The 13,842-nt window shown below is 40.8% G+C and overlaps 1 protein-coding gene across 50 annotated transcripts in view; it reads right to left on the reverse strand.

The window, feature by feature from the left end:
- Positions 1-457: 457 nt before the first annotated feature.
- LOC101155713 (focal adhesion kinase 1) overlaps positions 458-13,842 on the reverse strand; it is a 68,985-nt gene continuing 55,600 nt past the window's right edge. For 37 of the 50 annotated variants that reach the window (XM_078933466.1, XM_078933457.1, XM_078933447.1 and 34 more), the window contains 8 exons: positions 8,948-9,010; positions 7,111-7,150; positions 4,871-4,974; positions 4,635-4,643; positions 3,697-3,852; positions 2,924-3,004; positions 2,742-2,827; positions 458-2,258 (listed from right to left, as the gene is read on the reverse strand). In XM_078933466.1, coding sequence (XP_078789592.1) covers positions 2,132-2,258; positions 2,742-2,827; positions 2,924-3,004; positions 3,697-3,852; positions 4,635-4,643; positions 4,871-4,974; positions 7,111-7,150; positions 8,948-9,010 — 666 coding nt within the window. In that variant the 3' untranslated portion in view covers positions 458-2,131. The remainder of the gene's footprint in view (positions 2,259-2,741; positions 2,828-2,923; positions 3,005-3,696; positions 3,853-4,634; positions 4,644-4,870; positions 4,975-7,110; positions 7,151-8,947; positions 9,011-13,842) is intronic. The other 13 variants (XM_078933464.1, XM_078933463.1, XM_078933465.1 and 10 more) reach the window with 2 other exon arrangements.

Consider the following 13,842-nt stretch of genomic DNA (forward strand, 5'->3'; position numbering starts at 1 on the left):
CTCATTAAAAATGCAAACATTTCATCTAATTCTGGAGTTTTATTGAAACCCCTCGTCGCTCCATCATACCATAAAGTTGCTGTCAATAATTTGACATGATAAAATGCTAATTTCTCTTAGAAAAATGGGCTGCAAAACAACTTGTAAAATAAATAGTTTTTTTAAGCTTAACAGCTCAGAGAATTCTGAACGGAAACTAAAAAAAAAACGAAAGAGAACATGAAGCAGATATGAAGGCACAACATCAATGTGGAGCTTTGTTCCCCAGCCTTTAAAAAGCATTTTCTTACAACTAAATATTTATAGATGTAACTCATCAAGACGTTGATCGTACAGATGCAAAAACTCATATTTTAGCTTACTTCTGTCTTTTAAAACTTCGATGCACTAAACTTGCACGGACAGGAGTTTTAATCAGGAAACTCACTTTTGTCCCTCAGGAATGAGAACACATGCGTTTCTGTTTGACAATGACTTTATTTCATTGCGTTCTTCCTATTTGACAACATGGTTGATTTAGCCAAGAAGACAAAATAAAAACCAGTGTTTACTAGAACGAGTTCTGTACAGGTCATCACCAGTGATACACACCAGTATAGCTTTACGCAACAGGAGCAGATTTACACAACATCACTAAGATAAAATAGATTGTTTTCATGTGTGTTTTAAATATTTCACTTAGCACCCAGATGTTTGATAGTTTGTAATTTTTTGCTGGTCAAACATGGATATCACATCTGGGTAAATGTGATAGAACAAAAAACAACAGAAATTGTGTTTTAGTTTTTTGGTGCTGTGCAAATATGCTTTTCTATACACTGGTACATCATGCTTTACCAGTTGAATTACCAGTACGTTTTATTCAGCAACAGGTGACACTCCGTGTGTGCTTTTGTAGCTTCGGGACGGGTTCCAGTTGCTCCATGTTTGATTCTTTTTAGTGTTTTATTTCTTTTCCTGGAGACTGATGACAGGAAAACTCACAAAGGTTCCAGATGTGAAGAGTGTTTGTGACACCAAGGGGTTGTTTTTTTCCCCCCCCCACCGCTGGGTGTTTGGACACGTAGAGGTGGGACACTGGTCTTCTATGCCGACATTATGAGCGGTTTGGGGAACAAGGAAGTCCGACGAAAGCAGACTTGAGAGTCTTTGCTGAGTTGTCTGCTTTTCAAGTTGCAGTTTGTGTTTCGGAGGAAGAAGGCTGTGATTGCTTTAAGAACACAACGGACAGTCGGTGAGGAAAGCGGATGCGGAGCTGAGAAGTCTGTGGTGCGTACCTGGACAGATCTGGATTCTTCACATTTAAACCTGTTCAGAGAGTCGCTGAGGAAGACTGCGGAGAGCGATGAGTGGAGGACGAAGAAAAAGTAATAAAATGCCACAAAAAAAATGCATCTTACGTGTCATGACGTTCCACCCTCTTCCTGTTTCTTCCCTCTGTCTCCACCTCTCCAACTTGTGTTAATAAATAAAGGCTTCAGAGATGGAGGGAAGACTATGTGGGGGTTTGGGGACAACCGAGGACAGAAGGCAGTTTCTGTGTTCACTGAGAATCGTGTCCACATATAGAATGCTAAAGCAGAACAGAAAACACAGCCTCGCCTGCCTGTTAGGTGTCAGCAGCGACGTGAATCCACAAGCACAGATCAATGTCCACAAATGCACAGAAATGGCTGCTGGCTCAAATTCCTCCCCGCCGTGAAATTTCCATTCACAGTTCTGTCGGGAGCTGACGGACTCCTCTGACTGAGATCCCTCCCATCACATTGTGAGATTGGGTCAAACACTGGAGCTGGCTCTTAAAGCTGCAGACCCAGAGTTTCCCATGATCCTCCCTGCTCCTCCTCCTCTTGTACATGCAGTCTAAAGACGGCACAGCTGGCGAGCCTCCGAGTCAGGAGGGGTTTTTCTCTGTTTGTGTAGTAGGAAAGTCACAGTGGTTGAGAAGGTAATCTTAGGCTGACGAAGGATTAAATAAAAAAATAGTTTTCCCAGGGTTTGAGCAGAGCAGAGGAGCGAAGGTTCGCCTTCGACCAGCTGTAACGCATCGGAAAGGACGTCACTTCTCCAGGCGCCTTGCATTTTCCAACAGAAACCAGACAGGTACACTATCCGATCGGCTGGCGTGGAGCTAATGCGGCCGGGAGTGAGTCATCATTTTGAGGCGGGATTGGTCGATGACGTCCAGGAGGTTCTTGGCGTCGACTGCTAGAGCGTGTGCAGCGGTCAGCATCTGCTTCTTGTAGTCCTGCTGGAGACTGAAAGCACAAACATTGAGTAGGAGTTAAGGGGCTGATATATAATGTAGATCAAATAGATTTATGAGTGTATATCACGGTTCGTCTGTTGCAGTCTCTATAATGCAGTTTTTTTTTTGGTGCAATTGTGCATGCTTTTGTTCTCTGCGTCCTGATTGGCTGATGACCTTGTCAATCAAATATCAGTGCCGCATCTCATGTACAAAATGCCTTTAATTTGACACATTTCCAAAACTCGAGCAGATTTTTGTTTTAGTCGTTTTCTTCATTTTTCGTTTTTTTCTATGAAGGTTTGAACAGTGAGAAATTTAAACAAGAGAGAAAAGAGGGAAATGTCATACAAACAAAAGTGGACAAAGTGTGTAGTGAGGGGACCACTGTATACTATATACTAATTATGGTGGTTATCTAAAAAAACTCCTCTGGATAAATTGAGTTTCACTGAAGGGACCTTGCAGGAACACAGTTGAAGTGGAGATCTACCTGGTCATCACATACTGTTGGGCTAACTTCATCTTCCCGATCAGCTCTGCCAGGTCAGAGTTTAGCAGCTTTTGTGCCATCTCAATCTAATGAGGAAAACAGGAAGCCACACGTCAGCTGAAGGGTTACAAAGAAAACGTAAATCTTCTGGTGTGTGTTGGTGTGACGAGTGCGGTTTCCACCTCTCTGTGTGTGCTGGCTGGAAGCTGAGGTAGAGTCTCATCCACTGTGGCCAATAGTGTCCTCAGTGCCAGACCCACATCCTGAACCACACAAAGAGACAAAGAGACATCAGAGACATGCATTGACTCACATCACCCCCAACAAACAAACAAAAATCCTGCTTCTGTGGATGACGCAGTCAGAGCAAAAACTAGAACCTCAAAGATGCGTTCGGTCTGACTTGTTTTTGTCTGCTTCTCCTGCTCCAGATTGAGTTTCAGAAAGACAATCACAGCAAGTTCATGACAAATGATGAGAAGTCTTCAGCCATGAGCCAGTCTGTTAAAACTGAGTTCACACCGAACACCACTCGCACAGCAGAGGCGGCGGGTTTCAATGCTCAGTCAATGGTACAGACGCCCTCTGAGGTCCTGTGGTGCGATTTGAGCGGTGGCTGCGGCACGATTTGGGCAGCGTGGTCAGGGTTCAAATAGGGTTTTTTGGACAGGCGGCCAGCAGAGAATTTGGCACTCGGGGGAGGAGAGGCGGCAGATGCAAATTTGCTGCACAAATCGCATTCGGTGTAAACGCAGTTTAAGAGTAAAGGTCACATCCGAAAACCTCTCGCTACCAAAATAAATAACATGGAGAACAAATCACAAAGATCGTCCTAATAAAGTGCAAAGAGGAAGATGAAACTGTGCCAGCAGGACTCTCTGGGTCCGTAAACAGCAACAAGCACAAAAATCTGCACCGGGTATTGTAGAGAGCTAGTGAGGAGAGATTCCATTACTTTGACCATGGGGACGTATTCCTCTGGGGGCGCTGGCTGAATCTTGCTGGACATCTCAATAACAGCTTTTACTAATCCCGTCACGTTCTCGTACACTTTATCGTTGGAGCGGTCCAGGTTGGCGGTGGGAGGCGGGCTTATCTCTTGAGGCTGCAGCTGTACAGTTGGAAAATGAAAAAAATAAAAAACAAGTTCCTGCTTGAAGGAAAAGACAGCAGCAGCTAAGAAGACAACAAAATATTTATTAAAAAATGCTTTGTTAATTGCAAACGCAGCAGGCGAATTTCCCCTTCAGATTAACCAGGGACCATCCAGAAAGAGGAAGATGGTCATCTTTGTTTGACTCAAATTTTTTCACATAATATAAAGTCATCCAAGCAGGCAAACAGATGAGCAGATTAATGCACAGAGAATAAATGAACATAGATTATTCCGATTTCAGATGAATATGGAAATGTCATAAAACACAACAGTTCTCTATTCTGGCCAGCAGATGGCAGTGCCACACATTTTTTGATATGAACACATTCGTTTTCTTCTCAACAGTTTGCATCTAACTACCCTTTACCCCTGACTGAATAAACACAACTTCTTGGGACATGCATTTGTGCATATGTTATCTAGTGTTCCAATGATAGTATTTTTTCTTTTATTGTGAAGCTTAGGATGATCGGGATAGTCTTTAAATATAGAAAAGTAACTTGCAAAAAACATTTTAAAATAGTTTCTCTCATCATTAAACATTACAATTGAAAACTGTTAAAGTCAAAAATGGTTTTATTTACTTTGTTTAATAGTTATGGGTATTAATTTAAAGAGAAAGATGATGAAAATCAGTGATTGACTGTTAATAATCACATAAACAGTGATTAGTTGGACACACAGGTGGACAGAGTGGGGGACACACAGTGAACACACAGCGACTGTGTGCTGCTTACCCGCCAGGGCTATGGGTAATGCAGAGGGCAGGAGACGAAGAAGGGAAGGGGGAGAAGGAGCAGCCAAACGGCAGAAGATAAAAAAGGCAAAAATGAATGCAGTCAGTATTAAAAACATGCAATCGGTATAACTGTAAAATGCTGCCATCTTGTGGGTGTGTTCTGTTGTGTTTCAGTAGAGTGAAGCGTTTCGAGTTTGTGTGGATGATGGACTTCCTTGTAGTCGGCGTGTGTACCTTGACTCCGTCATTGTAGCCATCACCAGTATTTAAACACGCCAGACTGCCCACTTGGCTCTGAGCTCCTGGTCGAGGGGGTTTCTTTGGCGGCGCTGCGTGCTCTGGAGGAAAACGGCATCAAAGGCAGAAGTTAAACACCCCCTCCAATGAAAAACCTCTTGTTCTTGTAGCATTTCTCTCATCATGGAGGACATATATAAAATGATTGAAGATTAAAACTGTATTTCTGAAAGTTTCCTAGTAATCACGATGAATCAGAAGCAGATGAAGACCCGGAGTTTGTGACGCAGCACCTGCCATGGGCGGGCCAAAGTCTCCGTTCTCCACTACATTCTGAAGTATCCACTTGCAGACGACAAGATCCATGTACGTCTTTGTGTTCCACGTCTGAGCTGCCATTTGGATCAAAGCTGTACGGCTGGTTAGCTGTAATATTGCTCGATTTTTTTGTTTTCTTTTGCAACACTAATGTTAGCTTGGGTTTGTGAGGTGCTATAAGCTAGAGGGAGAGAGTGCAAACAAAGGGTTGATGGGAAATTAGCTGGAAGCCGACAGTCCCCCCCCCCCCCACACACACACACACAACTAGGAAATTAATTTCTTATGAGCTCCTGCTGCTCTGCAGTAAATATATCTCAAAAAGCAACACAGGTTTTGGGATTTTGGCTGAAAACTGCATAATCATAAACAAAAGAGCACTTGCAACAATTTCACTAAAGAAAAAAATATAGTTGGACTTCAAGATAGAAAATTAACAATTGATCAAACAATCTCGTGATTATTTTACACCCTAAATTAAACTGTACATGTTTCATTTCCGCTGAGCTAACATGTTGATCCTCACTTGTCATGTGATTCCTTAGGTTGCCTATTCCCGAAAATGCTGAACAGATCAGTTGAACCTGTTATGTTGAACTTAAAGCAACAGAAGCTACACAAACGATGCAGATCTGCTAAAACCAGAATTTTCTCTGAAATCAAAGGAAAGAAAAATAAAAGTGCATTAAAAGTGAAAGTTGTCAATAAAGATTTGCACTAGTGCACAAAAAAACCAGGGCGTCTGAAAAGGCAAAATATTGGAAGTTCTTTTTAATATCCCCTTAATAAATCTTTAAGTGCATTTCTACAAAGGAAACAAACAGGCAGTCAGTTTAGCAAAGTCAATCCCTTTATGCACACAAACACAAATAAGTGTTAAATAACTCATCAGAAAAAAGTATAACCCCATTACTTTATGTTATACCATGGTCCGGGTAAATACTCAATTCTGATTGGATGCTGGGTGTGCATTAATAAGTAAGGGTCATCATATTATTAATGACTTGATAATCATTAAAGTAACAACAACCTTGTTGGGCTTTAACCCTTACATGATAGAAAATATCCGTGGCTTTTTGCTAAGGATTGCAAAGTCGCACATTGACGAAGTCACAGCAGCACCGCGGCGCTCCCACGTGCACGGCGGTACACAGACACCAAGGCGTGCACTGGGAGCAATGCAACAGGCTCCTTCAGCTGAGTTCAAACAGTTGGACCGTTGTTTTATATATTTCAGAACACGACAACAGTTATATTTGAAAAATGAGATTAACGTCATCAAAAAATAACTCGCTATTTTGTTTAATCGCGATTACTGTTATAATTTGACACCCCTAGTTAAAACTATAATTAGAACAAGAACGTTCAAAGTCACAATTTGCTTTTTTTCTATTTCAATGAACTTCTCATATTCCTGTTCTTCAAGCCATTTCTCATGTAATTGCATTATCATATTTTCATGCGCTGAAAAACATTGACTAAGAAGTACAATCAAAAAATGTTTCTTTGATGGCAAATTTTAGATTTCATGTGGCCTAATTAAGTCTGTTTTTCCCAGTCCCTCAGTGTTTAAGATCATTTCCTGCTTTTTAAGGTCTTTTTTGGTGTAAACTGTAAATAAGACATTTAAAAACATCTTTGGCATTTTTAGCAAAAGTAGGAAGAAAAGCCTTAATAGACTGAAGATGGACTTTAAATTGAATGCAGTTAAAATATCTGAAGATAAAAATGTAAAAAAGTCCCCATTGCAGTGCTAAAAAAGCTTAATCTGATGTGGAAATGAGGAAAAAAGCTGCAAAGGCAAATAGAAAACGAGCTCCACAACACAGATGTCATATATTTAGGGGATTTAGGATAAAGTAAGACAGCAAAAACAATGGTAGTTATGTGAAGAAATCATGCGGTTCATGTTTTATTACCTGCTTTGCCAACCGGCTGATATATGTGCTGGTTTCCTGTCTGCACAAACACAAAAATACAAAAGAAAACAAAACACGGGGTTAGCAAGTACACAGCCGCAGACATAATCAGAAGCTGCACAGGAAATTAACAAAAACCAGAGCTGAATGAAGGGAGGCTTCACTTATTTTGTCACAAGGCAGCCAGTTTGAATGTGTTCAAAAAGAAATTACAGTTCTCCTCAATTAGAAGTTCCCTAAAGTTTCTAATTACTGTAGTGTTTGTCATCTTTTTACAAACGATCACATTTGTTGTTTATTCTCCATGAAAGTGATTGTGTTGTCTGTTTTTATGACTTGATGTCTTTTTTCTCAACATTGTGAAATTTAAAAGTCTTGGTGCCATCTGAGCACTGTGATGAACCACCATTACCAAAAAAAAAATGAAAATTAAAAAAAGAAAAGACTCTCCCATGGCAGTTTACATGCATGCCTGCACACTCAGTGGAGATTTTCCCACCACAAGCCACAACCATCCAATGGGAGGAGGACGAGCTGAGACGGAAATATCTGGCCTGTGGCAGCGTCGAGCTGCTTCAACGACTTCTGCTGGCATCCAGGAAATAACAGACACTGATGTGCAGCTCAGAGTTTGACTCGCAAACTCCAGACAAATTCATACAAAAACTTCTGGTTAACAAGACAAATACTAATTCTACAGGATGAACAAAGAAGAAGTAAAAGATATTATCACATTTTTATTTTGGTTACCTTTTTATTTTAGCTTACAGAGCACAAATGTGTCGTAAATTGGCTGTTTTATTATAGGCACATTTTAAAATGTCATTTACTCCCACTTTTGAATGTTAAAAAATGTATAAAATCTAACACAACTTGATGGTTTGAGCTGCAAACAAATGGCTTTATACTCCAGAGGGACTCCTAACAGTTCTCTTTTTTTCCAATTTAAATGAAGCCTTTAAATGCATCAATAATGGTTCTCTTCACACTCTCGTAATGGACGTACAGACAGACAGACAGAGGCCATGTGCGAATTCCCACCCAACTCCCTAACTACTATAAAACTATGAAGTGGCCTGGAGTTTAAAAGAAATTCAGACTTTTCTTTTTTTTCTTTTAAACGGCGAATATGACGTCATCGATTTCACAAAGTAAAATTCTCATAGATAGGAGCTTTGTGCGACGATTTATGAATCCAATGTGTTCTGAAGATGAAACGTTGATATTTTATTTAAAAAAATACATTTAAATACATTTTCTTTGCAAAAATTGTTCAAATGCAATGCATTGTGGTCTATATTCATCAATCTAGTGAGCATCAATGCACGCTGGTTTTTCGCAGTGACTTCTGGGAAATTTCGAGGGCACTCAATTTTGAAATTGTAGATTTGGACACCACTACAAAATGGCAAACGCACTATGTAGAGCACAATGTAGTGAGTAGGGAAGGAATTCGGACATAGAAGAAGCAGAAGATAATTAAAGATGGCGTCTATTTTTCCCAGGACTCCTATGAATATGTCCTAAAGCTGTGAGAACCCCTCGACCCCGCGCTGCTCACCCCATCCTTCAGAAGCTCACTTCCGTTCACTAGATGATACCCCCTCCCTCAGCTCAAGTCAAAACAAACACATGCTGCTGCTGATTACAGAGTTTGACCACAGATACAACTTCCTTAAAAGATTAGTCTAAAAAAACACCCTCCTGACTAAAAATACAAACAAACACTGTACTGTGAACATTCATGACTTAGAAAGAGAGTCATGGTCATGGGATAAGGCTAAAGTTTGAAAAGATGGAGATGGTCAAGGCTAAATGTGTGGAATGAGCTGCTTACTGGCTGCTGTGGTCCACTTTCTTCTCTGTCCAGACTCCCTCTTGAACTCCTTGTGTCGGGTTTCTAAACAAGCACAAAAAGCACTATGAGCACTTTAAACAAGTACACTTCAAAAACACAAAATATCACATAGTATTTTTGTTGAGTTTCTAGTTTAAATGTCATTTACACTTAATAAAAGACAAATCTAACCGACAAGTAACTTTTCAAAAGACGGAGCAGTCTGCTAAGACAATTGAACATTTTTTTGAATCATTTGATCTTGAAAATGTCTCATTTTAAGTAATAACTCTGATAAAATTACTTTTTTGACTGTCATCATTCTGACACATTGATATTAATGTGTGTAGTCATGGCCTTACTTTAATTGGTCTGGAAATAAGGATAATTGGACTGTTGTAGCACTTAGGATATGGAGGGGGGAGTCTAAGCCCATACACGTCTATAAATATACCTACTTTATAGATATACAACTTGTATTTAACAGTGCATGCTCATTTTAATGCAATATTACAAATTATTAAAGCAATACACCTAAACATGAAAGTTTATAGCTAATCTGAATTTTCAATTCTGTCTTAAAAAAGGACATCCCAACTTATTTTAGGAAACGTTAACAAAACAAAATTTGCTAGTGGTTTTTTTCACTTATAACAAGCGGAAAACATGTTATGTTCTATATGTTTTAACTTGCTTTGAGAAGTACATTTTTTCCAGTGTACAGTCACATTTACTACAATAAGCATATAGAAATGCATACATTTGCTTACAAACCTTTACTTCAGTATCTCCTATTCTTAGAAAACCATTGCAGTTTTTTGCACAAACTCTATGAAGCCTTTGATCTCACTTAAAGGCTGCTGATCTAAATTCCAACATCATTTTAAAAATGTCTAAATGTAAAGGTAGAAACTCACCTACGACAAACAAATGCCTTCATGGCTGGTCTTTGGCCAAAAAACCCCACAAAAGACTAACTTTTGTGCCACACATAAGAAACGTCAAAACCTTAGTACAAATAAGTCTCCTCACCAGCTGCTCTTTAACACACCCGTCTTCGCAAACCAGTTTTCCAAGACAAGACTTGAAGACCAGCATCGTTTTGGAGTTCATTAAAGTTCTTGATGGGTCTTTCAGGTGTTTTTTGTCTGATCTCACAGAATCTGTGGAAGCCAACGGGCCGGCCTGTGGAAGCGCTCTCATCAAGAAAGGAGTTCAGGTTCAACTCCAGCTTGCTGCCTCCGCTACACTTATATCTGGCACACACACACATAGGGAGGGAAGGAGGTGGAGTACGGCCGGAGCGCGTTGTCAACAAGCTGGAAGTAAGCGAGCATGTCTTCCCGTCTTTTCCCAAACCCTTCCTCCTCCCCCTCCTAGTGAAGGAGCCGTGTTACTCTTCCTCACACACACTTCTTCAGCTTTTCAGTGATCTTGCGTGTTGTCGGTCTGCGGTTATGGGTCAAAGGCAGACTGTTGACGGCGCTGTCAGGCTCTGCAGCCTATCATTAAGCCTGGAATTCACACAGGCCACACCTGCTTGCAAGATCTCTCTGACATGCACTGTACATCTCTTCAGCAGAAACTCCTCACAGACTTCAATCAGAGCTTAGAGGGGGAAAAAAGCCTTATCTTTCTGGCAAAGGCTCTATCAAAAAAAGAAAAGAAAAAAAAACAATTTCAAACTCTCTCAGACAAAACTAAGGCAGTTTAAAAAAGAATAGCAGCTCACTCTTCTTATGAAAAGCATTATGGTTTTTCAGAGAAAAGAGGGAGATTTTCTGTTTTCAAAGAGCATGCTTCAATCAGAAAGCACTGACATACTGGACTTAGTCAAAATGAAGGTGCTGAATTTTGCACAACAAGGACTCACAGGACATGTGGGAATATAAAGCAGAATTTGTTTCACTGGAATCTCTGCAAGTCATGAAAGAGTTGCTACAAGAAACTACAAGCAGCTTTAAAGACCCCCTCTAATAAAAATGTTGTTTTTGGTATTTCTGAACATGTTCTTGTGGCTTTTTTCTGATGATGGAGGACATACATTAAGAAAATTAAGCTCAAAACTGCTTTTTATGTTTTTTTTTTTTTTTCAAATTTATTCTGAATAGGTAGCAGACAAAAAAACTGTGTTTGAAAAAGTATTTGTGACGCAGAAAGCTATGAGGCCAGAACAGTCTCATAATTCAGAAATCCACACAGTCTGTGTCACAAATGCACACACTCCAATTCACAACTGTGTGTATTTCTGAATTATGAGACTGTTCTGGCCTCATAGAAAGCTGGGCTGCTCCGGTCCTTTCTCAGACAGAGACATTCTGATGCAGATTTCCTCGTCTGAGCTGGCATCTGGCTTAAAACTGTACGGCTGGATAGCTCCAATATCGCTCAGCATTTTTGTTGGACCCGTAATGTTAGGTTGGGGGTGTGAGGGGCTGTAAGCTAGCGGGAGAAGGTTTAAAGAGAGATCTTTCAGTAACGGGGAGGGGAAGGGAGGTGGGGTTGCTCTGTGCCAATGGTCTGGCCCATAACTCATATAAGAATTTCTGAACTACTGCTGCTCTACAGAAACTATGTCCTAGACAGTAACACTATTTTTTTACTATGGCTAAAAATTGCATAATCCTAATTTAAAGACCACTAGGAATGTTTTATCAATATATCAAAAGATGATTAGAGTGGGACTTCAAGCCAACTTAAAATATCATATTAGTGAGTGGCAGAGAAGTATGTCACAGTAGTTCAGGACATGTATGAGAGAAGTATGACGGTGGTGAGATGTGCTGTAGGTCAGACAGAGGAGTTCAAGGTGGAAGTGGGACTACACCAAGGATCAGCTTTGAGTCCTTTTTTGTTTGCTATGCTGATGGACAGGCTGACAGACGAGGTAAGACAGGAATCTCCCTGGACAATGATGTTTGCGGATGACATTGTAATTTGCAGTGAGAGTAGAGAGCAGGTGGAGGAACAGCTAGAGAGGTGGAGGTTTGCTCTGGAAAGAAGAGGCATGAAGGTCAGTCGTAGTAAGACAGAATACATGTGTCTGAACGAGAGGGATCAAGGTAGAAGCGTTAGGTTACAGGGGGCTGAGGTGAAGAAGGTGCAGGAGTTTAAGTACTTGGGGTCAACAGTTCAGTGTGATGGGGAGTGTGGAAAAGAGGTGAAGAGGCGAGTGCAGGCAGGTTGGAGCGGGTGGAGGAAAGTGTCAGGAGTGTTGTGTGACAGAAGAGTGCCAGCAAGACTCAAAGGAAAGGTGTACAAGACAGTGGTGAGACCAGCTCTGCTCTATGGGTTAGAGACGGTAGCAGTGAGACAGAGACAAGAGGCTGAGATGGAGGTAGCAGAGATGAAGATGTTGAGGTTCTCCTTGGGAGTGACCAGGTTAGACAGGATAAGGAACAAGTACATCAGAGGGACGGCTCATGTTGCCTGTGTTAGCGACAAAGTCAGAGAAGCCAGACTGAGATGGTTTGGACATGTTCAGAGGAGGGATAGTGGATATATTGGTAGAAGGATGTTGGAGATGGAGCTGCCTGGCAGGAGGGCAAGAGGACGGCCAAAGAGGAGATACATGGATGTCTTAACAGAGGACATGAAGTTGGCTAATGTTAGGGTAGAAGATGTCCATGATAGAGTGAGGTGGAAAAGGATGATTCGCTGTGGCGACCCCTGATGGGAAAAGCCGAAAGAGAAAGAAGTCCAAGATGGCTGCACAGTTGCATCCATCTCTTCTTTTACGTTACGGGACAGGTATGTCTTTAGGCTGTAAGGACTCAGAACTGACAAACAAAAGAAAATTCTCGCAAATGGTAGGTGTAATCATCTAGGAGGTCATCTGAGTATTTTGAAACATTTGTGAAAGTTTTAAGTCACATTTCCCCAAAAATGTGAAATTTATAGCTAGTTCTAAAATAAGAAATCACAGAGCAAATATTTCTAAATTTTTACAGAGATTATTTGGATGTTTCAAACCCTTTTTTTAACTAATTTTAATGTTTGGAATCAGAAGGAGCAGGAGACACCAGTTAGGGGCTGGTAAACTATGAAACTAATTAATGACTAAATTATCTGATGCGGTCTTGGTGTTCATCATGGTTGAGCTCCATCTGAAGAACTTCTGCTGAACAGCGTTTCTACCCACTGAGGAGAGCTGAAGCTGACTGTGAGCCTTTAACTACTTTAAGAGAGAATCATTTGCCGAAATATTTCAGCAACACAAGACTGAGACACTTCGGCCCGCATCAAGGAACTAAGAACCCCTGTAAATGTGAAGGCATTTTGGGAAATCTCAGTTATGTGCTGCTCTCTGGTATTTTTCACAAATTTGACAAAAAAAGTCTTCTGCAGGTAGTTAAATCATTGGCTTACATGACGATAACCAAAAAGAAACGAAAATAATGGATGATAAATGTGTAAAACTAAACAATCACAAAGAAGCATGCCCGCAAACAAACATGATGCACATCACATTTAAGGCTGTGGCAAACAGCCACTATGTACAATTGTCCACAGATATACAAATGTATCACGAATGAAACATGGTAAAACCACAGAAGAATGAATAAACTACAGCATGAACACTTAAACCGGCGCCTTACTGAATTTCTTCACCTTGACATTCAGAGCACTGACCAGAAATTACACCGCGTCAGCACCATGGTCAGCACCATGGTCAGCACCCGCGGCGGGTCCTCGCAATGCTTTGCTTTAACTAAACAGTCCGATTCTCCTGGTCCGCACCAGTTCTTGGTTTATAAGTCAACTGCCACTACTTACAATCTGCGCAATGTCCATGGATTTAATTTCGGGATTCCGTTATACATGTCTGATATACGTAATTCATAAGTGTTTATTTCACGACCGTTACCCGTATGTCCACGTAAGTCTTACGGACT

Source organism: Oryzias latipes, chromosome 16 (genome assembly GCF_053564925.1).
Source record: "Oryzias latipes strain Hd-rR chromosome 16, Olatipes_Hd-rR_3.1".
NCBI lineage: Eukaryota > Metazoa > Chordata > Actinopteri > Beloniformes > Adrianichthyidae > Oryzias > Oryzias latipes.